The sequence below is a fragment of the Ovis canadensis genome, chromosome 18, assembly GCF_042477335.2.
Source record: "Ovis canadensis isolate MfBH-ARS-UI-01 breed Bighorn chromosome 18, ARS-UI_OviCan_v2, whole genome shotgun sequence".
Classification (NCBI taxonomy): domain Eukaryota; kingdom Metazoa; phylum Chordata; class Mammalia; order Artiodactyla; family Bovidae; genus Ovis; species Ovis canadensis.
In genome coordinates this window covers 83,162,931-83,188,005 of record NC_091262.1, presented here as the reverse complement: position 1 = coordinate 83,188,005, position 25,075 = coordinate 83,162,931, and the positions used below count along the sequence as shown (strand labels likewise).

Here is a 25,075-nt window from a genome sequence, read left to right as displayed (position 1 = left end):
ACCCAAGCCCACGGAAAAGAGAGAACTCGAGAGCTCCGTGTTCTCAACCACTCAGTCACAGAATATCTTCTATAAAAATTGAGATAAAGCAGAAAGGACTGAGAAATTATTTCTCAGAATTTGAAAAGCCACTCCACACACACAAGTGGGCTCTCCCAAGTGTGCTCTGAGCTCAGACTACATTAACATGACATCACAGCCAAACAAGCATGTCCGGAGGTGAGCTTCCAGAAGCGGCCCGGCCCGGCCCGGCCCCGCCCCGGTTTACTTCAGTTTCCTGTTGGCCACAGGCCCCGCCCCGAAGGGCCCGCCCAAGCCCCGCCCACTGACCACAGGCCCCGCCCCCGCCGCGAGGGCTCCTCCCTCACCGCGCAGCATGTTCTGCTGGTGCTTGGCCGTGCAGATCAGGCGACTGATGCCCTCGATGCACTGGCTTTTGGACTCCACGTCCTTGTCCTTGGTTTTCTTGGGCAAAAACATCACTAGGAGGAAAGGGGGCCGTGCTGTGCTCCTGCTGCTCCCTCAGGGCCGGGGGCAGCGCGGGGTGTACGCTCTGCGGGCCCCGGACCCCGCGCCCCTGGCCCTCCTTCCACGCGGACCCTGACCGCCACCACCCGCCCACCAGCAGGCCCTTGCCCAGGGGTGTGGGAACGACGTGGCCCCCAGGCCCCGCAGCACCCTCGGGGCCTGCGCAGCAGCCCCTCCGCCCCGACAGTCAGCCCACCGCCCCGCCTCACCCTTCTTGTTCTTCTCCTTGGTGACCACGGTCATCGACATGGTGGGCGTGGCCGCGGCCTCGCCGCCGCTGGGCAGCCTGCTGACCTGGAGAGACCGGAAGGTGCACTTCAGCGTGTTTTTGGCGGTGGGCGAGTCCTTCTTCTCGGCGTCTCTCTTCCTGTCTGCGGGCTGCGCTGCCGTCCAGTAATCCACCTGCAACCCCATGAGCTCGGCGCCGACGCCCTGGCTGTGAAAGACGAGGGAGGCTCACCCCTCCGTCCTCAGCAGGGGCCGGCAGCACCCCGGGCCGGCATGGGCAAACGGGTGCCTCTGATGCCTGTGCTGCCCGACCTCGGGGACCACCTCTGTGTGGAGGGCCCAGGCCACCCGCCCCTCATAGGTGTACAGGCCCCAGGGGGCCCTATGGTGGGCCTCCCCGACCCTGTGGCGGTCCTCTGGGGGGTTCTGCTCGGGGGAGCCCTGATGGCTGGCACCCAGGAGGGGCTGCCAACAACCACACCCACTGTATCCCAGGCCAGCTACTCACAGCCGAGTTTCCGAAACTCCCTGTGGCCAGAGCACCCTGTATTTATAGTCTGTGGTTCCGGCCCCAGGAGTGCAGGGGGCCAGGTGGGGAGACATCAGGCCAGGACTGAAGAGTAGGGCCGCCCCCCCCGCCGCCCACTTGCCTGAGTGAGCCCTTGTCGACACCACTGTGTCCCTGGCAAGGCCACTCTGCCCCTCCGCTTCCTGGCAGCCTGGGGTGTGGTTAGGGACCCCAAGGAACCACCTGGTTCTCAGCCCCATCCCTGCTGTGCTGGGGGCAGCACTTCCATGTGGCTGCGTTTACCTGGGGGAGGACAGGCCTCCGCTCACTGACGGGGAGGAGGGTGGGGTGGGCGAGGCCTCCTTGGCCGCAGGAGACGTGGACGGCGGGGTGGATGAGAGCACACTGGAGCCCGAGGGGGCCGCGTCATCTGAGTCACCTTAGGGGAGGAGTTGGGGGCAGTGCTGAGCTTCCCTCACGGCTCTGCCTGGGCAGCTTGTGGCCCTCTGCACCCAGACGTGACAGGGAGGCCAGGCAGCTATGGGCTGGGGGAGCACGTGTGGGAAGCCGGAGGAACCCCCTCCCCCAAAGCTGAGCAGGAGCTGTCAGGCCTCAGGGACAAGGGAGGCCCATGCCTGGTGAACACAAGCCCCACAGCACACAAGCACCAGGGCTGCTGCCCGCCACAACCCAACCCCCGCCGCACCCCCACCCCAGCACCCCAACCCCAGCCCAGGGCCTGGAGGACACAGTCACCTGACGTGGCCGAAGACGGCTCCACTATCCCCACCTTCACCACCTAGGAGGCAACAGGACGCTGCTGAGGGGGGCTCCAGACCGGGTGGGGACCTGTTCCCTGCAGCTGCCCACTTGCCATGCCCCCTCGCCCCCCGGAACTTCTGGGGCTGAGCTGGGCCCCAGACCCTCAGTGCGAGGGGCAGAGCTGGGCTCAGGGGAGCCACCGTCCGTGTGGTCAGCTGTGCCACAGGCTCTGGTGAAGGGCCCTCCCTCTGCAGGTGGTGTGTTTGGGAGACGCCCTCAAGACGCAGCCTGCTTTGGCCATCCTGCACTCCCAGGATAAAGGCACAGGCCCCAGAGGCCCCAGGCTGCTGGCCGGCTGGCTGCGGGCCTGGCCCTGACCTGTGACCAGCATTCAGCACCCACATGGCCTCCGGCAGGAGAGGAACCCTGTCCCCTCGAGTGAACCTCTCAGATCTCACACCCTGGCCTCAGCAAAACACGTGTGCGTGTGACTGGCCGGGCACAGGCAGTGGCGAGTCAGGTGCTGGAGCAAGGGAGCCCAGCCCAGCGGGGCACCAAGGTGGCCGCAGGGCCTGTGCCGTTTCCCCACGGGCGGCCAGGGGTCCCAGCCCACACCGACTGGGTGGGAGCTGTGCCAAGTGAGAGAGATTGCAACGACGACCGCGGCCTTGGGCACACGGCGGCGGGTCACGTGCAGCCAGCAGGACAGGCTGAGCGGTCACCTCAGCAGCTTCCACAGGACAGCCCCGGACGCGCTCCCTCCCAGCACGGCCAGCAGCCACCCCGCGCCTGAGCAGAGTGGGCGGCAGAGGCCCTGCCACCTGCCTGGCTGCCGAAGCGCCTCTCCCAGCAGATGCCCCGGCTGGGGACCCCAGTGGGGTCACAGGCTGCGGACACACAGCCGGCCGTCAGGCGGCAGGCCTGGCTCCTTGGCCCCGGGACAAAGTAAACCTTCCAACTGACAGGCCGTGCTCCAGCCAAGCAAGCCTGCCCTGAGACTCCCAGAGGACAGAGGCAGCCCTCTGCCCCAGGCCCCAGGAGGGGCCTGTCCTGAGGACGACCGGCCCTGGGTGGCTTCTGAGGAGCTGAGCCTGACACTGACCCCCGCCGCCCAGGACGGAGCCGAGGCCTGGCCCCGCGCCCCCAGGCGGGCCGCCTGCTTCCCACGTCCACTCCCAGCCTGGGCTCACGCCCCACTCGACGCAGGAAAGGAAGGCTTCAGGGCGGGAGGGACGCGAAGGCAGGCCGTCCGCTCCAACCGAAGAAGGTTCTGGACCGTCGCATGAAGACGACGACATGCTGACCACGTGGGCGGAGTGTGGCCGCCCTGCAGCAGAGCCGCCGGGCCGCAGGATGGCGGGCGAGGAGACGGCTGCCCGGGGCGGTACTCACCCCGACGAAGGGAATGAACTTCTGGGAGGACTCCTCGTCGGGGCTGAGACAGGGAAACACACAGTCAGCCTCCCTTATGGGCAGGGCCGCCCTCTGCAGCGCCCAGCCCCACCTGGACTCATGCCCGCCCTCCCCCAGGCACCGGCCTGGACCCCTGACCGCAGGGCCCGCGGACCTGCAGGAAGCCTGAATGCGTCTGCACGAGGTCCAGAGCCGCGAGGGGCGGCCCGAGGCCATCTGCTCCTCCCTCTGAGGCGCCTGGCGCGCAGGCAGCTGGCCCAGCCTGGAGCCACTCTGCCGGCCCCCTGGGGCCCCAGGAGAGGGCAGGCTGCCTGTGCCCCCAGGACACCCTGGGAGCAGCTGGGACCACCTCTAGGGGATGGGGGTGACCGTCCCGTCAGGCTGAGACTTCCCCTCAACAATCTGGATGCAGTTGGTGCCCACTGGGGGGCATTTCTTGGACTAACAGCTTCGGGACAGGACGGGGCGGGGGGCGGGGGGAGGCTCTGAGGGCAAGCTACTGTACTTGGCCCACAGGCCCTGCACCACTTCTGGCAGAGCCCAGCCTCTCCAGAGTCACCCGTCATGACCACTGGCAGGGAGGCAGCCGGAGTCCCTGGGCCTGGGTGGGGTGCCTCTTCCGCCTGCTCCCCCCAGGCCAGGGCTGGTCCTGCGGCTCAGCTGGTGCCACTCTCTCCCCCGGTGTCCACCCTGGCCTGGGCTCCACCAGCGGCTGGGGAGCACCCCCTTCTAGCCTCCACCTGGGTCCCCAGGGCAGGACTGGTCCTGGACCTTGTGTGGCCCCTCCCCCAGCCACAGGGCAGACAGGTGCCCCCTGCCCTGCTTCCTGGGCCAGCACCCTCTCCAAGCCATCCTCCCAAACCTGAGCTTGAAGTCACAGAGTGACTCTTCTGCAGGGCAGTCCACACATGCACACCCAGCAGGGCAGCGGCCTGTGGGTGCCACCCAGGGAGAAGCCTCTGCACCAGGCAGGCCTGCCAGTGGGGACCCAGGCCCAGCTCAGCCAGCTCCCTGGGCACCAGCTCTTGGGACCAGGAGCCCCAGGGTACCAGAGCTTGACAGGAGGCTCTCCCCCTCCCTGTCCCTGTGGCGGATGGAGGCTGGGGCTGGGGGTGCCCCGGTGAAGTGTGGTCACCAGTGGGACGAGCGCCCCTGACCCAGGGGTCAGTACAGAACGCAGGTCCCAGTCCCGGCAGGTACTGCCGTGTGCCCAGCACGCCACCCACGTGAGGGGACAGCAGCTGGCAGGAGCCACCCTCCCCTGGGCACCCCTGGACGTGGGCACCCGTGAACCACACACCCACCCAGCACCACCCACCCCATCTCTGCAAAAGACCTGGCAGACGACTCTGGGTGAGAGAACCTGCAGGTTCAGCCCATCCAGGTGAAGGTGAAGGTGAAGTCGCTCAGTCGTGACTGACTCTTTGCGACCCGTGGACTGTAGCCCACCAAGCTCCTCTGTCCATGGGATTCTCCAGGCAAGAATACTGGAGTGGGTTGCCATTTCCTTCTCCAGGGGATCTTCCTGACCCAGGGATCGAACCCAGGTCTCCCACATTGCAGGCAGCCGCTTTAACCTCTGCACCACCAGGCTACCAAACTCCCAGGCCTTTGTCCCCATTGTAAGAAGAAAACGGTCGAAAAAGAAAACTTCCCTTCGTTGCGGTTTGTGTAACGAAACCACCGTAACCTTGTGCCTGGACCTCCTCCTGCATGTTACGAGGCAGGACATCTGGGGGCGTCCCTGGCCGCACAGGGGCCTTCGACCCACAGGGCCCCCACCTCAGCAAGCCACTGCCCGCCACGCACGCCCACCCCTCCACGATCGGCACGCAGGGAGGCAGACAAAGGAGAACCCCCAGGAGGGGGCCTTGGAGACTCCACAACACAAGCATCAAAGCCAAGCCGCGCCCCTGGGCCATGCAGACGACATCCAGCGAGCACGCTCCCACGAGACGGGGGTGACACCGGCTTCCAGCGAGACCCCTCACCCTGGACCCTGCGTGCAGAGGGCATGGTGCTCCTGGCAGGGACAGAGATCAGGACTCCTAGGGCTTGAGCCCACGGCTCTGTGCCAAGGCCCCTGGGCATGGCTCATGAGACCGGTGCATGGGGGAGGTGCCTCCACGTGGCAGCGGTGGCACAGAAGCTGAGGGGAGCCCACGCCGGCCAAGAGGCCAGGGTGGGGGTGCTGGGCAGCCTGCACAGTTGCCTGAGAGGACCACCAACGGGTCTGACCTCAGGCTGGGAGCTGGTGCTGAGCAGACTGGAGCCTCCCTGCAGACGCCCTCGTGGGGCTGGGCTGAAGGAGACCGGGATGGCTGTACCCGCTGCCCACCCTCTCCCGGGTCTCCTGACCCCTCTGGGTGGACAGCAGCCTGTTCTGTGCGCCCGCTGCCCTTCCAGGCCTGGGCTCTGAGCCCGGATGGCACACTGGCTTTCACGGGCTTCCAGCCGGGATGCCAGGACACCGGGACCCCCCCAGCCTGGGCGGGTGTCACCACTGTAACGCGGGGATGGGGGCTGAGCATGGAGGAGGCTTGGGGTCTCCCAGGCCTCAGCCCCAGGTGCAGCTCACGGGAGCCCACCCTGGCACAGACAGACGTCGCGGGCCAGGCAGCAAAGCAGGCCACGCTCCCGGCGCAGCTAATGGGGGTGGGCGGGGAAGGGGAGCGGGCGCAGGCCCACCAGACAGCCCGGGGTCAGCGGGGCACACCACGGCTGGTCTTTCTCTAGACCCTGAAGCTTGTTTAGCAGGACAGCTGAACGGGCTCACACCCCTCCTCCTGATCCATCCCAGGGCCCAACACAGAGGCGGCCTGGGACCCAAGGACTCGCCCTGGAGCTTTCCCAGAGCAAATGCCCTAAGACTCAGGCAGAGCAGCGCCCTGAAGGGCCCAGTGCCAGACACCTGGCAGGCACGGCCACCGGACTCGGCTGCGACACACGGTCAAACGGAGAAGCCGCCGCCTCGGGGGCAAGAAAACAGAGCCTCGCTGCGTGCAATGTGGCCTGGCCACCATCCAGGTACACCCCAGAACTGAGCTGGGAGCTCAAGTTCTGGAGAGCTCAAGCCGCTCTCCCTGGCTGCTGGCAGCGGGCACTGGGAGCAAAGCCCGCGCAGTGCTTGGTTGGTGGCTCACGGAGTGGAACCAGTCCCTGTGGCTAACAGTGGCGGCACCACCAGGCTTCAGAGACGCAGCAACTCAGAAAAGGGTTCCGCCGGCCACTTCCCAACCTGCACTCGGAACTCAAACGCTACCAGGCGGCAGACTTTGTCCCTGAGGCTGGGTAAGTGCCCGAGAGGGACCGGGCAGCGCCAAGAGCCTGCTCGATGGAGGCCGCGCCTCCTGACCCCCATATGGAGAGCTGAGGGCCACCCACCCACTGACACTGCCAAACAGCCCTGAAGACCAGCCAGTGGGCGGGAGGGGGCCGGACCCAAGGACAGCAGTACCTGAGGGCGAAGTCAAAGTGAAAGTTCTTTCTCCTTTTCAGAGAGCCGCCAAAGAGAGAGACAGGACAGGTCGCTGTTAGGCGCTTGGGGCGGTGAGGCACTCGCTGGGGGTCCCTCACAGAGCCGGGGGCAGGGCAGCTGAGCTGCTCAGACCAGCTGTGGTCCACCTCTTCCCGAAACCCCCTGACCGCACCTCTGTTCACAGCTGGGCAAGGGGACCGCTCGACCCCTCAGATTGCACAAGGCCCCACCCCATGCCAGCCCAGCCCCTGACCACCACCCTGCTCGGGGCAGGGGGAGGACTGGGCCTCCCGCTGGAGATTGGCAGCTGGAGGAGGCAGGCCCCTGCTGGGCCAGCACCAGGACCGCTGCTCTTGAGACTCCAGTTACAGGAAATCCCAGCGCGGACACAGATGGACAAAAATCGACCAGCTGATCCTAACTCTGGTTTGCATCGGGAAAAGGTGCAGTGGTCAGAACTGGGGGCTTCCCTCATCCCAGGTCTTCCCATCCCGTGGGCCCGTGAGTGACCCAAGGTACTGGAACAGTGAGGACGCAGGCTGCCTGGCCGAGACTGCGAACAGCCGGTGGTCTCCGCCCCACGCCTGCCGGCCCGGGAGGTACCTCTTCTGCTTGTAGGTCAGCATGGCCTCCGCGATGGGCAGCTGGTGGGCGCAGTTGGCCCCCGAAATGTACTGGGTGATTCTTGACACAATGTCCGGCGTGTCCTGCACTGCAGAAGACCAGGAGGGGTCCGTGGGCATGGTGCACCCCAGCACCCAAGGCCGCGGCAGCCAGGCTGGGCATGGCTGAGGGGCTCCTCTGGGGTCCTGGGGAGGGCAGTGCTGCTGCTGCTGCTAAGTCGCTTCAGTCGTGTCCGACTCTGTGTGACCCCATAGATGGCAGCCCACCAGGCTCCCCTGTCCCTGGGATTCTCCAGGCAAGAACACTGGAGCGGGTTGCCATTTCCTTCTCCAATGCATGGAAGTGAAAAGTGAAAGTGAGGTCGCTCCGAATCTTAGTGACCCCATGGACTGCAGCCTACCAGGCTCCTCCAGGCCTCTCCAAATCCTGAAAAGCCATCCCCAGCCGGTCACCAAAGAGCTTTGCGGCTCACAGGCAGAAAAACATCCTGGCCCACCCCTCACTGACCATGCTTGCTGACCCCAGCTACCTGCCTGGCGCTCAGGCCCAATACATAAAATGTGTCTCAGAGCAAAGCAAACCGCTGACTTTCAAAATGAGGTGTGATGGGCTGGGCGGCACTTCAGGGGTGCAAGGGTGAGGGGCGCGGGGTGGGAGTGGGCGGGAGGGCAGACGGGGCCGGTGGAGATGGGGGCGCAGAGGGGGAGGGGCAGCTGGAGGTTGCAGGTGGGGTGTGGGTGCAAGGGCCAGCAGAGGTGGTGGGGGTGGGGGCGGGGCAGAGGGACAGGAGGGGCGCGGTGAGGCAAGGAGAGGAAGGGCGCAAGGGGCGGGGTCGCAGGGGCGGAGTGGGGGCTGGGGGTCGCAGGGGCGGGGGGCGCGGGGGGTGGGGGTCGCAGGGGCGGGGGGCGCGGGGGTGGGTCGTGGCTGGGGCGGGGGTCGCGGGGGGTGGGGGTCGCAGGGGCAGGGGGCGCGGGGGGTGGGGGTCGCAGGGGCGGGGGGCACGGGGGTGGGGGTCGCAGGGGCGGGGGCGCGGGGGGTGGGGGTCGCAGGGGCGGGGGGCGCGGGTCGCAGGGGCGGGGGGCGCGCGGGTGGGTCGTGGCTGGGGCGGGGGGCGCGGGGGGTGGGGGTCGCAGGGGCGGGGGGCGCGGGGGGTGGGGGTCGCAGGGGCGGGGGGCGCGGGTCGCAGGGGCGGGGGGCGCGAGGGGTGGGGGTCGCAGGGGCGGGGGTGCGGGGGCGGGTCGTGGCTGGGGCGGGGGTCGCGGGGGGGGGTGGGGGTCGCAGGGGCGGGGGGCGCCGGGGCGGGTCGTGGCTTGGGCGCGGGGGCTGGAAGCGCGGAGGACGGGAGAGCCGAGCGCGCGCGTCCCGGGCCTCACCGGCGCTCTGCGCCTCCAGCTTGCTGAACAGGTCCCTCCAGGCCAGGTCCTGGAAGAAGGTGTTGTACCTGTAGTCCACGGAGCCCAGGTACCGGGCCACGGGGTGGGAGCCTGGGGGCCGAGAGCGGCGTCAGGCGCGGCCCGCTGCGCCGCCCCTCACCTCGCCCGGGCGCGGGGGTCTCCCTGAGGACTCTGCCTCAGGCGAGCCAAAAACGGGGGTTTTGGCCGTGAGAGCTTTCAAAGGTTAGTGAATAAGCAGGCCTCCGCCGGGCCCTGCTGACAGGGGGCCCCAGTGGGCCCGGCACCCCCCACCCCCCCACCCCCGGGCAGCCGCGCGGCCCCGAGGCAGGGGCCCCGCTCACCCAGCGGGATGACGAGGAAGCGCATGTAGCCCAGCCAGTCGGGGGTCTTGTGCGACAGCTGCTCCACGAAGAGCCGCAGCACGGCGCTGAGGTAGTGCTGCGCGCCCGCCACCGCGATCTTCACGGGCGTCGGCGGCTGCGGATTGCAGTTGCAGCTGTGGGCGCACGAGGGGCAGCGCTTCAGGAGGGCGGCCCGCCAGGCCGGCTGCCCCACCAGCAGCCCTCGCCCCGGCCCGAGACGCTGCGGAGCAGACGGCCCCACGCCCGGGACTCACTATCTCTGAATCCGAGACACGATGGTGCTGAAGGCCGCCTGGACGTCGGCCGCGGAGCAGGTGCAGACCACTGGGAGCGTGTGGCGCTGCAGCACATCCGAGAGGAACTGGGGGGGCGGGGGACCCTCAGCCGCGCCCTGCTCGCGCCCATGGCGGGAGGGCTGGCCAGGGCCCCAGAGAGGACACACTGCCCGCTCCCCACCCCACCCCGCCCGGGCTGCCCAGCCCCTCCCCACCTGCCCCTGCCAGTCCGAGGTGTTCACGAGAATGATGTTTTCCGGGAGCTGGTCATCAGAGATGAGGATGTGGTTTAACTGGTCGTACACAGTCTTCCTGGGGATCTGGAGAGACGGGGCTCATGTGCAGCTGCCCCGAGGGCGAGCTGTGCCCAGCCCCTCGCCTGCCCAGGGACCCCCAGCAGCCACCTGGAAGCAGGCGGGAGAGCCCAAGCCGCGGTGCGCGTGGACACAGCCCCGGCGTGCACAGAGGCCCCGGGGCCGGCAGCACGGCAGGGGCGCCCGCTGGGGCCCCGCCCGCAGGTACCTGCAGCTGACTCCGCGCGTCGGGGCAGCGCTCGTTGTCCAGGCTGTTGGCCCGCTCGTTCTGCGGGCGAGCCGGCTGCCGCTCCTTCAGGGATGTGCTCCGGCCCCGGCGGCCTGCCTGCTTCCCCTCGGACCTGCGGGGCAGCCGCGGGCGCTCACTGCCCTGGGTGCCCTGGGTGCCCGGCCGCTCGGCAGTGAGGCGGCTGCGCTGGGGGCGGCTGGGCAGCTGGGCCACAGGCCACGAGGAAGGAGACCCCAGGCCCTCCCCTGCCAGGTGTGCCTGGCGCAGGCTGTGCCCAGGTCCTGGAGCTCAGGGTGCCCTTCCCAGGCCTGACACAGGCCCCTGTGCCCCCCCAGGTAGTGCCAGCACCAGAGCCCTGCTCCTGGAAGACTCCCGTCCCAGAAACACAAAGCCAAGGCCTCACGGAGGCCAGTGGCTGACACGCCTGTCTGCTGGCTCCCATCGGGCGCAGCCTGGGTCGGGAGGTTCGGTCCCAAAGGCTGTGTGCACATCGCCTCCCTTCTCATTTCCGGGAGAAGGCAGGTACAGGGAGGCGGTGCAGGCTGACCGCAGGACGAAAATCGGGGAGCAATGCATCGCGCGTCTGCCACACGGGACCCCGGCCAGCTGCCCCTGCCCCGCAGAGGCCCTGCGCTGGACGGTGCGCTGCGCGAGGGCTGCTCTGCTTGTCTGCATGGCCCGTGCCCAGCGGGCACACCCCACCCACCCTGGCACCAAGCGGCATGGAATCGCGGGCACCAAGCGCAAGCCTGCCCCAGCCCAGATGGCGCCACAGGGCCCAGGACAGGGGAGGCGGCGGGGGGGGGGGGGGGGGGAGGGCAAGCCTTCCCTGCCCTTGGAGCAGGCAGCCAGCTGCAGATGGGGGTGAGTGAGGGTCCCAGGTGAGCCCCACGAGCGATGCCTGTCCAGCCAGACGGGCCCCCCCACGGGGCGCCTACACATGCTGTACAGCGGCCCGTGGGGGCCCTGCCTGGGCCACGGCCTCCCTGGGGCGGCTGGCCACCTGGTGGAGGGGATGACCAGGGATTCCGTCTTGGTGATCCGCCCGCTGGGCGGCAGCTTCTCAGTGAACAGGTCCAGGGCAGAGATCTCCACTTCGGGGCTTTCCTCGGGTGGTGCTGGCTGCTCCCCGGGGGCGGGCGTGCTCTGTGGGCAGAGGATGGAACCGTGGGGAACGCACATGCCCAGGGCCTCCTCCTGGCGCTGTGCTCCTGTGCCCAAGTGGCCTTGGTTTGGGTGAGGGCGCTCGGGCCTCTCCTGGGCTGGTGACTCCGTGCCTGTGGCCACACGCTGCCCTGCGAAGCCAGCTGACCCCCACCTCCAACCACAGGGCTCCCAGTCCCGCCTGCAGCAGGGAGGCCCGCACCACCCCGACCCTGCCCTTCCTTGAGAACCTGCACGAGAGCAGCAGGAAGCAGCCTTGGTTGTTTGTGCCTGAGAGCGAAGCGGGGCGGCCCTGACTGTCCTCTGGGGGTGGGGTGAGTCCAAGGGGAACCCTGACTGGCCTCTTGGAGTTAGGGTGACTCCAGGGGCCCTGACCATCCCCTGGAGATGGGGTGAGTTCTGAAGGACCCTGACCGTCCCCCGGGGGTGAGCTGAGTCCAGGGGACCCTGATTACCCCTTGGGGTTAGGGTGAATCCAGGGGCCCTGACTGTCCCCTGGGGGTGGGGAGAGTCCAGGGGCCCTGACTGGCCCCTGGGGGTGGGGAGAATCCAGGGGGGTCCTGACCATCCCCCAGGAGTGGGGTGAGTCCAGGGGAATACTGACTGTCCCCGGGGGTGGGGAGAGTCCAGGGGGGGCTCATCGTATCTCTGTGCGTAGGTTCTAGATGGTGGGAGCAAGAGGACCTCCAGGTCACGGGTCAGACCCCAAAAGGCAACATGTAAGTGCGCTCTGTGAAGGTGGCCCCATGCCTGCTTACGTGGGCCACCAAATCAGACACGCTGTCACTGGGCTGCTTGCCTCCGAGGACCCGTGTCTTCTCGGGCACATCAGCCTGTGTGGATGAGACGGGAGGGAATCAGGAGGTGTCCGGCAATGGTGCCCAGGCTGGCTCACCTCTGGGCAGGGGGCTCTGGGTTTGGAGGCAGCCTGGGGAGACTGGCCAGCGTTTCCTGGACCGTGGGCTCAGGGCCACCCCACAACAGTCACTGGGCAGGTTACTCAGGCCACATGGCGAACCAGGAGGCACTGAGCCTCGGGCTTGTCAGAGCCTCCAGTGACTCAGACGGAGGATCAGGGTGGCCCCTGCCCGCCCGAGGACCCCAGCGGGGGCTACTCACCGGGCTGGGAGGCTCCCTCTGGCTGCGGGCGCTGTGGATGCTCCCGATCTCTGTCTGTGAGCTGGAGTGAGACAGGCCTTCGAAGTACGGCCTGGGAAGCGGGGACAGAGAGTGTGTTGTTCTCCGGCACACCCCAAACCGGGCCTAGCAGGGTCGAGCCCCACCCTCGAGGACACAGCACAGGCAACACGCCGCGGGCCTGAGAGCCGCCCAGCACACCTGTGCCCCGAAGCCCCCCAACCCTGGGGGCGCCCCGGGCACCCGGGATGGCTGCACTGGATAGCTGGAGGCCTGATGGGTGGGGGCCCGGGCCCCCGGGGCAGACTGCAGGAGCCAAAGGTCAGGTTAATGAGGGGCAGGACCCCGGCAACGTCTGCTGATGAGGCCATACGGGCGTGAAAACGTGAGGCTGAACCGCAGGGCGAGGTGGCGGGACGAGGCCCGAGAAGCCACACCTGTGCCCTGGGACTGGGACGGGGGCTGGCTGGGGGCTCGCCCTGCGGCACAGCTTCCAGGGGGGACAGCGCAGGTCAGCTGGGCTGCGGAGGTAACCTCGGCGGCTGTCAGAACCGGAGACCTGCCCCCTGAAGGCAGAGAGGGGTCGGGGGGCCACAGTGCTGGCCTTCAAAGTGGAGGAGGCGTGGGCAGAAGGTGAGCGGGACCCCTGACCTGGGCCTGCAGCAGCTCCTCCAGGAGACTGGGCTCTGTGAGCAGCCACTCACTGGTCAGGACTGAGGCCCGCCGTGGGGGGGGCGCCACGGGGGCGGGGTGCTGCCATGGGGGTCCCACCATAGGGGGGGCGCCACGGGGGCGGCTGTCGTGGGGCGTCCCACCATGAGGGGTCGTTCTGCCATGGGGGGTCCTACCATGGGGGGAGTCTGCCGTGGGGCATCCCGCCACGGGGGGGGGCAATCTGCCATGGGGAGCGTCCCGCCGTGGGGGGAGTCCGCCGTGGGGGGAGTCTGCCGTTGGGGGGGTCCCGCCGTGGGGGGAGTCTGCCGTGGGGAGAGTCTGCCGTTGGGGGGGTCCCCCGTGGAGGGAGTCTGCCGTTGTGGGGGGGTCCCGCCGTGGGGGGGTCCCGCTGTGGGGAGAGTCTGCCATGGGGGGAGTCTGCTGTTGGGGGGGGTCCCGCCGTGGGGGGAGTCTGCCGTTGGGGGGGGTCCCACTCTGGGGGGAGTCTGCCGTGGGGGGGTCCCGCCGTGGGGGGAGTCCCGCCGTGGGGGAAGTCTGCCGTTGGGGGGGGTCCCACTCTGGGGGGAGTCTGCCGTTGGCGGGGGGGTCGCGCCGTGGGGGGAGTCCCGCCGTGGGGGGGTCCCGCCCTGGGGGGGTCCCGCCGTGGGGGGAGTCTGCTGTTGGGGGGTCCCACCGTGGGGGGAGTCTGCCATGGGGGGAGTCTGCCGTTTGGGGGGAGTCTGCCGTGGGGGGGCTCCCGCCATGGGGGGAGTCTGCCGTGGGGGTCCCGCTGTGAGAGGGCAGGGGCTGCGGGGGGGCGGGTGGCAGAATGCCCGCCCCTCCTGAGTGCTCCCGGGCCCTGGCTCGCGCTTGCTTGGCATCGAGCTGTCGGCCGGGCCACAGGCCTTCCTGCCTCTGACTTGCGCTCCTGGACTCAGACCTGCCTGTTCCCTTGGCTCCAGGCCAGTCTGCAGCCCCCCACCTCCCCCCTGCCATCAGCTCTGTCCGCACCCCTGCCCCTGGGGGAAACCCCAGTGCCCCCCCAACTTCCCGCGGGACAGACAGCCCCGGGGCACCCACTGGTCCCTCCCGGGTCCACGTCCCACCTGCCCCTCCTTCCCGGACATGGCCTCCTGCGGGGCTGAGCCCAGCTGGCTCCACACTGGACCCTCCCTTCGCCACACCCCACCTCTGGAAGCCCTGCAGACCCAGGGCTCCCTCAGGGTCTGTGCCTCCTGTCCATCCCCTCCCGAGCCCACACCCCAGTGGGCCTGTTGCCCTGCACACCGCATTCCCTTCCAGCCCTGACGACCACCCAACGGGCCGCCTCACGTCTGGCCTCTGCTGACCGCCGGCTCTGAAGGCAGATGTGGGCGCAGCCGCGTGTACCTCAGCTTCGGCTTGGGGGTGCTGAGGACGCTGCCGTCATCCTCCAAGTCGGGGCCGCTGTCGCTGGGGTCCTCCACATCCAGCGTGTCGTACAGCAGGTCCAGGTCTTCCTCGACCTCGGGGACGTGCTCTGCGGGGTCCTGCTCCGAGTCCAGGACCTACGTGAGGCCAGAGGTGTGAGGCTGCGGGACAGACGGGAGGAGACTGCTCGGCCACCCGGCACCCTTCCTCCAGCCAGTCCCTTCAGGCCCCAGGCATCGTGCTGAGGCATCCAGTCACCTGGGCACTTGGCTCAGCTCTCCCCTCAGCCTGGGAAGCCTGCGCCGCCAGCACGGCCTTCAGAGCACGCGGCAGTGCTCCGACAACAGAGCCGTGCGGCGGCCCCAGCAGGACCCGGATGCGAGGCTGCCCTCCCGGCGCCCCTGCCCCCCGGCAGCCCCCAGGCCCACGCACTGGCCCTCTCCCAGGAGGGCGCACGCGCCGGAACCCCTCGGCCTGCAGTCTCCCCTCCTTAGTGCAGCGGTGTGTGTGTCAGTGTGAGAGAGCGCGCGCGCGCGCCCACAGCCAGCTCCTCCTCGCTAGTGGGTCTTTACGACGGCTCACAGTGTGTCTGCCGTTGGCCAGCAGGGATGGGGCGATGCTCCCAGGTTCTGCGGCTACAGGGAAGCTCCTGTAACACCATCGGCCTCTGTGGACGCGTCTCCTCCTCACGGGGAAACACGGGGCACTGCTGTGTGCCTAGCAAGGGTGTCTAACCCGTTCAGCCTCTTTTGCCAAGTGGCGGCACTACGGATGTTCCCTCCAGCACACCGACGGTCACATATCCCCATCGACACGTATCTTCCGTGTCCCTGGGGACGGCCCGCCCAGTGGCAATCGAGAGGGGTCCACGGCTCTGACCTGCACTCCCCGATGACTAGCGGTGTCAAGCATCTCTTCGTGTGCTTGCCGGCTTCTTCGTGTCTCTTCTCTGGAGGAGTAGCTCCTCAGATCCTTTGCCCAGCTTTTAAAGCAGACAGTTTTCTCACTGTGCTGCTCTGAGTTGTAAGTGTTCTCTATACGCTCTGGATTGCACGTCTCTCATCAGATCTATGATTTGCAAAGCATTTCACCCCGTGAGCTGCTGCCTCATTTTCTCGATGGCACTGTTTGGAGCACAGAACCTTAAATTCTGATGGAGTCCAACTTGCTTGTTTTTCGTTTGCTCATGCTTTTGCTGTCGTATGTGAAAAGCCACTGCTTGATCCAAGCCCACAAATACTGCTGTTTCCTTCTAAGAGGTCTACAGTTTTAGCCCATACATTTAGGCCTTTGAGTCGCCTGGAGTTGTTTCTTGTGCGCGTTGTTTGGGGGGGGGGGTGCCCAGGCATCCCACTGCTCCAGCACTACCTGCTGAAAAGGCCATTTCTCCCCACTAAACGGTCTGCCTGGAAATCACCTGACCATTAACAGAGCGACCTGCCCTCACTTCACTGACCCGCTGAGGGCGGCAGCTGTCGCTGAGTTCTGGAGACACAGTGTGAGCCCTTCAAGTCTGCTCTTCCTCAACGGCTGTCTTGTTGATTCTGGGCCCCCAGCATTTACGGCTAACTTCCAGCACTAGGTGGCTGGCTTCTGCACCAGGGTCGCTGGAGGTCTGCTAGGAATCGTGTGGACCTGGAGGCCAGTGTGGGGAAGACCGCGGCTCACGTGAGGAGCCGCCGCGAGGGGATGGCGCCACCCCGCATGTGGACACACGGCTGCCGCTTCCAGGCGTCACACATGCTGTCGGGAGGGCGACAGGCAGGAAGGCCAGGGGTCTCCACACGAGGGAAACAGGCTGCAAGGGTCAGACGTTTTCTCTCTCTCTTCAGCGGCAGGAGGAAACACTACAAGCCTCAGATTTTTCCTCTTCTCTGTACCGATTTAAAAGCTTCCCTTTAAAATTCTGTGTCGCCATGACGACACCTTGTTCCACCTGAACTTCTCTCAAATCTTGAGCGAACTGATGCATTTTTCTTATGGAAACGTTTTTCTTAAGCTGTGTTAATGAACAATGTATTTACTCTAGGTTCTGTCTTCCAGTTGGTTCCACCAAAGACTCAGAGCAGACTTGAGGAACCAGGATGTTCTACCCAGGCAGGTGCTCTCCTGAGCTGTGTCATCCAGACCACGCATGTGCTTGGAAACCTTTCTTCAAGATTCATGTCAATCATTTCATGGCCTGGGATGACTCACTTTGTGTGAACGTCATCTCAAAACGCATGCTGTGGGTGAGGGGCCTGGTGCCAGTCTCTGACTTTTGGGACATTTCCTTTCTCTAATTAACAGCCTCCTGATAGGCATGTAACTTGTTCCTAAAGACTAGCAGGGGGGCCCTCTTTCTGCCCCCTTCTGATGTCTATGTCAGAAGCTGTCTCTCTTTTATACTTTAATAAATCTTTATCACACAAATGTGCTGAATGATCAATCCTGGCCCCGCACTGAGTTCCTGTCCTCAGGAGGCCAAGAATCCCGGCACTGTTCACTGCTGAGCGGGGCTCAGCAGCAACCTCTCACTGCTGGGACCCACAGGGTGACAAGGCCTTGGGGCTCACACAGTTACATGCCACATGCCCTGGGTGGGTCCAGAGCCTGGGGACAAACTGTCCTCTGATCACATTTAAAGAAAAACCAAGCATTTTCCTTCTGGTTATCAAAGTTCTACAAACTCATCATTTGGAGATTAGAAAAAAGCGAAAGGAAATGTTAAAGCACACGGCTGGCAGCCAGGAAGGCCGTGCATGGTGACAGGGTACACGGAAACTACTCAGCTTTTCTGCGAACCTAAAACTACCCTAAAAAATGCAAAAGCCCATGGTCCACCCCCAAGATGACATCCCTAAAAAATAAAGCCCGTGGCGGCCCCCCAAGGCGACACCCTGCTGTCCCCCAGGTCTGTCCAGCGACCGTTCAGGAAGCACTGCCCGGGCCTCTGCCCGCGCCCGAGCGGCACTGGGGGTGGCCCCACCGTCCACACTCCCGGCGCGGGCCTCCGGGCCCTCCTCCCACCCGGGCCCCGGCTGCCGGGCCGCCCCCTCACCTCATCGGAGACTTTAAACCTCCGCAGCAGCGCCACCACTTTCTGCTTGAAGTTTTGCTGCTGCAAGACAAGCGGGGCGCGGTCAGAGCGCACGGGGCTGCTCCCCAGCAACGGCAGGCGGGGGCGGCTCAGACAGCAGAGACCCGTGGCCTCCAGCCTCCCGCACTTCAGCAGCAGCAGGCGTTTTCAAAGCGTGAGACCACACTTGTGCTCAGACTTGGAAATGGGCCCACAGACGGGTTGGTGGTCTGGGCCAAACCCGGGGACAGGGGGGGATCTACAGCTCTTCCAGAAGCCCCCACGCGTGAGGCCCCGCCCCGCCTCCATGGACCGCGTGGTGGCCAGGGTGCAGGGGCCCATCTGCCCCAGTGCAGCCGTGGGCACAGGGCTCAGCTCCAGGGGCCGGCGCTGCAGGAGCCCTGGCTCCCTCCACAAAAGCCGGGCGACGGGACCCGGGCCCGAGGCTCACAGGGATGCTGTCCCGGCAGTTCAGGACGCACTGTGGTCCAGACAGCTGGCTCAATCAGTGTCCGGGAACCAGCCCGTGGCCTCCCGGCCTGGCCAGGGGTGACAGGCTCTGGGGCAGGGGGTCAGCGCTCGGGCTCCCTGGGCCGCCCTCCACACTGGCCCGGCCTGGGGCCACAGCCCGGCACGCAGGGCAGCTCGGCACTGGGAGCTCGCCTGGGAGAGCGGGCACCAGGGGCGGATGCTCCGGGACGGGCCTCTGCTCCACCGGGACCTCCCTTCTGGAGGAGGGGCCTCCAGCCCTTCCGAGCCCCGGCCCACCTGCCCAGAGCCGAGACAGGCCGGCCTCACACTGGGCGTGTCTGGGCCAAGCAGCAGGCTTGCTCGGGGACTGGCCTCTGCTCAGGGACTGGCCTCGCTCGCTGTCTCCAGGCCTGCGGCCCGCAGCCTGAGGTTGGCACGCTGATGCCCTGGAGGCCCTCCTCCCAAGGCAAGGTCATGGCATGGGGCCGCCCACCTTCACGCTGTTTGTGGGGAAGAGGCTGGACCTCAAGAGAAGCCACAGAGCCAGGCTTCCGAGGCAGCACACGATCGGACGGGCCACCCCACACCCTGCCCGACCCTGCCCCAGGCCCCCGCCCCAGGCCCCCGCCCCCCGCTTCCCCAGGTTAGTAAAACCAGTCTCCACCGACCCTGGTCATGGACGGCGTTCTTACTATCGATCGCCGCTGCTTCTTGGGCTTCCCCACATCAAAGTCATCCTCATCCAAATCCTGCAGAGACAGGCCGCACCTGAGCCGCACACGGGGCCCAGGGACCCTCCCCAGGCAGACTCCGGGTGTCAGAGCGCCTGCTGGCAGCACCCAGGCCCCAGGATACCCTGTGCTGGCAGCTCTGGGGGTCCTGGTGTCGCCTCAGGGGTCCCACATGGCTCCAGTGACCCCAGCCCCGGTTACCTACCCCCAGCCCCCTACTGCCCCTCCTTTACACCCTCAGCCCCCTACCTGCCCCTGGGACTCCCCCGTTACCCCGCGGCCCCATACCTGCCCCTGGGACTCCCCTGTTACCCCCGCGGTCCCCTACCTGCCCCCTGGGACTCCCCCGTTACCCCCGCGGCCCCCTACCTGCCCCCTGGGACTCCCCCGTTACCCCCGAGGCCGCCTACCTGCTCTCTGGGACTCCCTGGTTACCCCCGCGGCCCCCTACCTGCCCCTGGGACTCCCCCGTTACCCCCTCGGCCCCCTACCTGCCCCTTGGGACTCCCCGGTTACCCCCGCAGCCCCATCCCTGCCCCCTGGGACTCCCCCGTTACCCCTGCGGCCCCCTACTTGCCCCCTGGGACTCCTCCGTTAACCCCATGGCCCCCTATCTGCCCCTGGGACTCCCCTGTTACCCCTGAGGCCCCCTACTTGCCCCCTGGGACTCCTCCGTTAACCCCATGGCCCCCTATCTGCCCCTGGGACTCCCCCGTTACCCCTGAGGCCCCCTACTTGCCCCCTGGGACTCCTCCGTTACCCCTGTGGCCCCCTACCTGCCCCCGCCCATTACCCCCGCGGCCCCCTACCTGCCCCTGGGACTCCCCCGTCACCCCCGCGGCCCCCTACCTGCCCCTGCACGGCGTCGTCACTGGCCTCCTGCTCAGAGGAAAAGCTCTCGTACTCCTCCTCCGAGTAGTTCTCTGCGGAATGAGCACACAGAGGGGAGGGCACCCTGAGGTTCCGGCCCCTGGTGTGCAGGGAGCCGCGAGGACACAGCCCCCACAGGCGGCGCAGCAGGTGGACGGCCCCCACGTGCCCCCCGGTGGGCTTCCTGCCCCTCACAGGGTTCACCCCCAGGTGCCCCCCCACCATAGTCTGGCCCTTCCTGCCCACCACAGCGTCCTGGATCTTCGGCTGGACCCGTCCCCGCCTGCCCACCCCCACCTCCGGGGAGACGGTGACCCCAGCTGTGACAGAAGACGGCCCCGGATGGTGCCAGACCGGAGAAGGCACCACGGCTTCCCGTGACTTGCTCAGTGGCTGGGCCCCAGCGTGGGGGCGGGGCTGGGATGCCCACCTCCAGAGGGCCGCCTGCAGACCCTCGCGTCCCCGCCCCAGCTCCTCACGCCCGCACGCTCATAGCCAGGAGGTGGCGCCCGTGGCAGAGAGGCGGCCTGAGGCGGCGCTCACCGGAGGACTTGGCCTTGGGGCCGGCCTGCATGGCGCCATCCTCGTGGTCGATGGGCTGGCTGGACAGCGAGAAGATCCAAATCTCGGCCACCTTGACCGCGGCCTCCTTGACGTTGCTGCAGAGGCTCAGCACCTGCCCGCCCTCCGCCGGCTGCTGCAGCACCTGCGGGGCACAGCTCTACAGACCCTGCTGGCCCAAGCCAGGGGGCACTCTCGGGGGTCCTCTGGGCATTCCTCTCGGCAGTGACCAGAGGGGCCGCGGTCAGCCAGGCAAGCATGAGAGGCAGGGGGCGCACGGGGCAGGAGGACAAGAGGACACGGGGCCAGTGGCCAGGCCACGAGGCGGCCTGCCATCAAGCGGGGTGGTCAGTGCCAGGCCCAGCCCCCGAGCACCGAAGGCCGTTGAGGAGGAGCTGCGTGGCAGCGGGCAGTGTGAAGCCCCAGGGGCCAGCCCAGACAGGGCCCGAGCCTCAGGACTCAACGCCAGGGGCCAGGCCCCGGGGGGTGGGGGGGGCCAGGGAGGACGGGCCCCCATGAGACCCGGAGCTCTGGTGCCGCAGAGCGGACACCCCCTGGGTTTGGCCCAATGGGACGGGGAAGTCCTGGGGCCGCTCTGATCACGAGAGAATCAAGCAGACCTCTTTCTGGGCAGCAGAGGCCCCCAGCCCCGACCTGGCACCGGCCTGTGCCCCCCACTAGGATCCCAGGTGCCCAAGCAGGTCACTGGACGGGCCTCGCCATGACAAGCCATGAACAAATGCCTTCGCGTTTTAGAAGCTGTGTTTGGGGTCATTTGATCAAATCCAGCCTGATGCTGGAAAAGTTTTAGGGACCAGGTTCTTTAATTTGGAGGACTCAGCTGGGGCGGTCAGCTCTTTCGTCAAGGAAGAAAATGAGGCTTTTGAGAAGAGCGGTGCCTCCTATCACCGCCACTGAAGAAGCCACGTTAACAAAGGGGGCTGGCAGCCTCCTTCCGGCTGGGCAGCAGGCTCAGGGCGGCAGTGCGGGCGGGCTGCCTGCAGGGACGCGCCCCCAGCCGCCCCGCCCGCCAGGAGGCCCAGGAGGCTGTCCCCGCCGCCCTCACCTCAGCCATGTTGACGGAGCCGGCCGCCAGCGTCTTGTAGCCCAGGATGGTCCGGTGCTTGTATCTCTTCCTCCGCTGCAGCATGACCTGAAGCTTGTTGCCTTCTCTCTTCAGGAAGTGGGGGTACTGCGGGGCAGGGGCCACAATGACACGGACCCTCGCCCCTCGGCCCCCATGGGGCACGCGCCTGAGCCCGGCTCCCGGCCCGCTGCTCATCACAGGCCGCGGCCACAGGAACGGCCACTGGCGGCAGACGCGCGCCGCGTGCTCAGGCCCTCGGGAGGGGCCCGCCCGTCTGGGGTAACTGCTCAGCGGGGCACCTGCCCGGCGGTCCAGGGCGCCGTGCCCACCCAGCACCCCGGGCCCAGGCGGCCACGCCCGCTCCCGGGACCCCGGCGCTTGTGCACACTGGCGCGCTCGTGTGCACAGAGCAGCTGCGCACGTTTCCTCAAGGGTCACAACTAATAGCCTACTGTAAAAGCTGGGGGCCACAGGCTGTGCTCTGCTGGGGCGGAGGTGGAGGTGAGACGCCTGTGTCCACGCCCAAGGAGCCACAGGCTTGGAAACAGCGAACCGCACGCTTTGGAAATTACACTCAACAGACCTGATTCCTGGGGCATTCCCCGGCAGTGGGGACTCGCTCTCACTGCTGAGGGCCTATGTTCAGTCCCTGGTTGGGGAGCTGAGATCCCAGAAGCCACTTGATGTGGCCAAATAAATAAATAAAATAATAATGATAGAACCTGATTTTCCTCACCACCACCACCACAAAGAAAAGTCAACACAAAGCCCAGAAGCCGCCATGGGGCTGGGGCAGGGAGGCGGCCTGGGGGCGGAGGAGGCTGGCAGGGGTCTTGCAGACAGTCTGGGGGACGGGTGGTGGGGGGGCTGGCAGGGCTCTCGGAGGTGGTCTAGGGGGTGGTCTGGGGGGGCGGCCTGGCAGGGGAGGCTGGCAGGGGTCTCGCAGGCAGTCTGAGGGGCGGGCGGTGGGGGGGCTGGCAGGGCTCTCGGAGGTGGTCTAGGAGGTGGTCTGGGGGGGCGGTCTGGGGGGCGGCCTGGCAGGGGAGGCTGGCAGGGGTCTGGCAGACAGTCTGGGGGACGGGTGGTGGGGGGGCTGGCAGGGCTCTCGCAGGTGGTCTGGGGGGCAGTCTTGAGGGGGAGGCTGGCAGGGGTCTTGCAGACGGTCGGGGGCGTGGGGGTGGGGCTGGCAGGGCTCTCGCAGACTGGCCGCAGCACAGCCCTTTCTTACTCGCTCACAGCGACAGGGGCTTCTGGGGTTTGGAGGCACTGATGCTAATACGGCAGGCGTGCTCAGCCAGAACGGAAAGGGCTGAATCGAAACACCTCGGGTCTTAATCACGCACAGAGAAGTGGGGGGAGCAGCAGCCTGGGGGATTCTGGCCTGCCCAGCACCCGCCCCCCGGGAGACCGCTGTTTCACACAGGGTCGGGGGTCCTGGTCTAAAGCCCACCAGCAGCGCAGCCCGGAACACCCGAGGGGCCTGGACCGACAGGCGGGAGGCCCGCGGCCCCGCCCCCTCTCCGGCTCCTTCCGTCTGAAACGCCGAGTTGCTTTCTGCCCCTCCCCAACCCGCATCTCTTCTAAACACGCATGAGATGACCGAACCTGAGCACCCTCTCTTCACCGTGGGAATGCGAGGAAAGACTCGCTCTAACACCCCGAGCGCATTTCTAACCCCGGAGAGCGCGCCCCGGGGGAGAGCGCGCCCCGGGGGAGAGCCCGCCCCGGGGGAGAGCGCGCCCCGGGGGAGAGCGCGCCCCGGGGGGGGGGGGAGAGCCCGCCCCGGGGAGAGCTGCCGGTGGCGCCGGCGCGGGGCGGGGCGGGGCCCACCTGCAGAGAGAAGGTCAGCGCCAGGTCCGTCTCCACTTGGCCGCTAGGGGGCAGCACGATCTCGTGGGACCGCAGGATCCGCTTGGAGCCCTGGCAGACAGCAAGGCAGCGGGACTCAGGAGAGGGCACGTCGCAGCGGAAGGGCAACGGCCAGCCGGCGAGTCAGTTCATTTCAAAGTGTCAGCGGAAGAGCTGCCGCCGGGGAGGGGGCGGGAGGCCTGCGCATGTGACTCCCAAAGGCACTACCGGGGGTTCATCCGGAGCCTTAAAACAGCCTGCATCCTCTGACCTGCTGCGAACTATGGTGCTGGAGAAGACTCCGGAGAGTCCCTTGGGCGTCAAGGAGATCAAACCAGTCAATCTTAGAGGAAATCAACCCTGAACATTCACTGGAAGGACTGATGCTGAAGATGAAGCTCCAACACTCTGGCCACCTGATGCGAAGAACTGACTCATCAGAAAAGACCCTGATGCTGGGAAAGGCTGAAGGCGGGAGGAGAAGCGGACGCCAGAGGATGAGATGGCTGGATGGCATCACTGACTCGATGGATGTGAGTTTGAGCAAGCTCTGGGAGAGAGTGAGGGACAGGGAAGCCTGGCGTGCTGCAGTCCATCAGGTCACAAAGACTTGGACACGACTGAGCAACTGGACAGCCTCCTCCAGAGGTTTGTCCCAGCGCTTGAGGAGACGAGACTGAGATGGGTCACCGCCAAGTTCCCTGCACTCCCGGGATGAAGTGAAGGTGGATGAGCAGATGGGCGAGAGGCCACGTGTCCCTGGGAAGGCAGGACTCTGATGGTGTCCTCCCCCCACCCCCGCAGCAGAATGGGTGAGGCGGTCAGTGACTGAGGCCCAGCAGCCTGGCCGCAAGACGGGGAGGGTAGCACCAGCTCGAACCAGACCCGGGGAACAAAGAGACGGAGGTAAAGAGACCCAGGGATAGCACACCAAGGGGCCTGTGGGCCGGCAGGAAAAGTGAGTGGGAGCCGCTCAGTCGCGCCCTGCTCTGGGCGAGCCCACGGACTCCACAGTCCACGGCATTCTCCAGGCCAGAACACTGCCGTGGGTAGCCTTTCCTTTCTCCAGGGGATCTTCCCGACCCAGGGATCGAACCCAGGTCTCCTGCATTGCAGGAGGATTTCTTTGCCGGCTGAGCCACCAGGGAGGCCCGACAGGAAAAGCTAAGCACTAAATGGCCGTGATACATGCACAGATGATCCGCAGAAAACACCCCGTCCCGACCCCTTGGCCCAGAAAAGGTTCCAAATGGATTGAAGATGTTAACCATAGCATCATCTTAAAAAACAGCCGTCCCAACGCAGACAGCCTTAGGAACTTGCTCCAGAGTGCAGGAAGTGGACACAGGGGGACCAGCTCAGCGCCGCATCTGGGCAGTACCTCGAGGAGACAGGCTCACAGGGCGGGCAGGCAAGCAGAGGCCACCCCCCTGGCTGACGGCAGCTCCCCAGCGTGCGACCAGGACAAGGGGCGCAGAGATGGGTGAGGGTGGGAGCAGGTGCCGGCCCCAGAGAAGACGCTGACGGAGCTGCAGGGGGAGGGCACCGCGCTGGGCCCGCAGGGAGGACAGCGCCCTCTGGACGCACGCGGGGTCTGGAGCCCCCACACACCCAGAGGGCGGACACCCCGTGGCCTGGTGCTCTCCACCCCCGGCCTCACCCCTGTGCCCATCACAGCCATGCCCCCAAGCTCCCTGCACCCCTGAGCCCGTCTGGGTCCGGCCCTCAACTGACAGGCCTGTGCCAGGTGAAGGGGGGTCCCAGCAAGGACGCGGGCAGGGGCAGCAGCAACCACAGCGGTCAGCCGGGGGCGGGCAGCTCATCTGCTCTGAGGGCCTGGGGGCGGCGGAGGAGCTGGGAGCGGGCTGAAAGGTAGGCGACCCAGCGGGACGGGAGGCCCAAGGACAAGCTGGGGAGGAGGCCACGTGGGGGGCAGGCTGGCAACGCAGCGCCGAGGTGAGCTAGCAGG

The 25,075-nt window shown here is 66.9% G+C and overlaps 1 protein-coding gene across 11 annotated transcripts in view; it reads right to left on the bottom strand.

The window, feature by feature from the left end:
- PACS2 (phosphofurin acidic cluster sorting protein 2) overlaps positions 1–25,075 on the bottom strand; it is a 61,123-nt gene that overhangs the window by 3,333 nt on the left and 32,715 nt on the right. The window contains exons 3-24 of one of the 11 annotated variants that reach the window (XR_011250182.1): positions 23,089–23,178; positions 21,238–21,363; positions 20,154–20,316; positions 19,590–19,663; positions 18,678–18,758; positions 17,521–17,580; positions 14,460–14,617; positions 12,399–12,489; positions 12,038–12,112; positions 11,119–11,261; positions 10,095–10,227; positions 9,788–9,892; positions 9,552–9,658; positions 9,277–9,431; positions 8,915–9,025; positions 7,521–7,629; positions 6,897–6,929; positions 3,419–3,461; positions 2,021–2,063; positions 1,568–1,703; positions 738–822; positions 369–482 (exon numbers count right to left, since the gene is read on the bottom strand). Coding sequence is in view for 8 of the 11 variants with exons in the window: in XM_069558893.1 (XP_069414994.1) it covers positions 369–482; positions 738–964; positions 1,568–1,703; positions 2,021–2,063; positions 3,419–3,461; positions 6,897–6,929; positions 7,521–7,629; positions 8,915–9,025; positions 9,277–9,431; positions 9,552–9,658; positions 9,788–9,892; positions 10,095–10,227; positions 11,119–11,261; positions 12,038–12,112; positions 12,399–12,489; positions 14,460–14,617; positions 17,521–17,580; positions 18,678–18,758; positions 19,590–19,663; positions 20,154–20,316; positions 21,238–21,363; positions 23,089–23,178 (2,377 nt within the window). In the remaining 3 variants the exon portion in view is untranslated. Of the gene's footprint in view, positions 1–368; positions 483–737; positions 965–1,567; positions 1,704–2,020; positions 2,064–3,418; positions 3,462–6,896; positions 6,930–7,520; positions 7,630–8,914; positions 9,026–9,276; positions 9,432–9,551; positions 9,659–9,787; positions 9,893–10,094; positions 10,228–11,118; positions 11,262–12,037; positions 12,113–12,398; positions 12,490–14,459; positions 14,618–17,520; positions 17,581–18,677; positions 18,759–19,589; positions 19,664–20,153; positions 20,317–21,237; positions 21,364–23,088; positions 23,179–25,075 lie in introns of all 11 variants that reach the window. The other 10 variants (XM_069558893.1, XM_069558887.1, XM_069558886.1 and 7 more) reach the window with 10 other exon arrangements.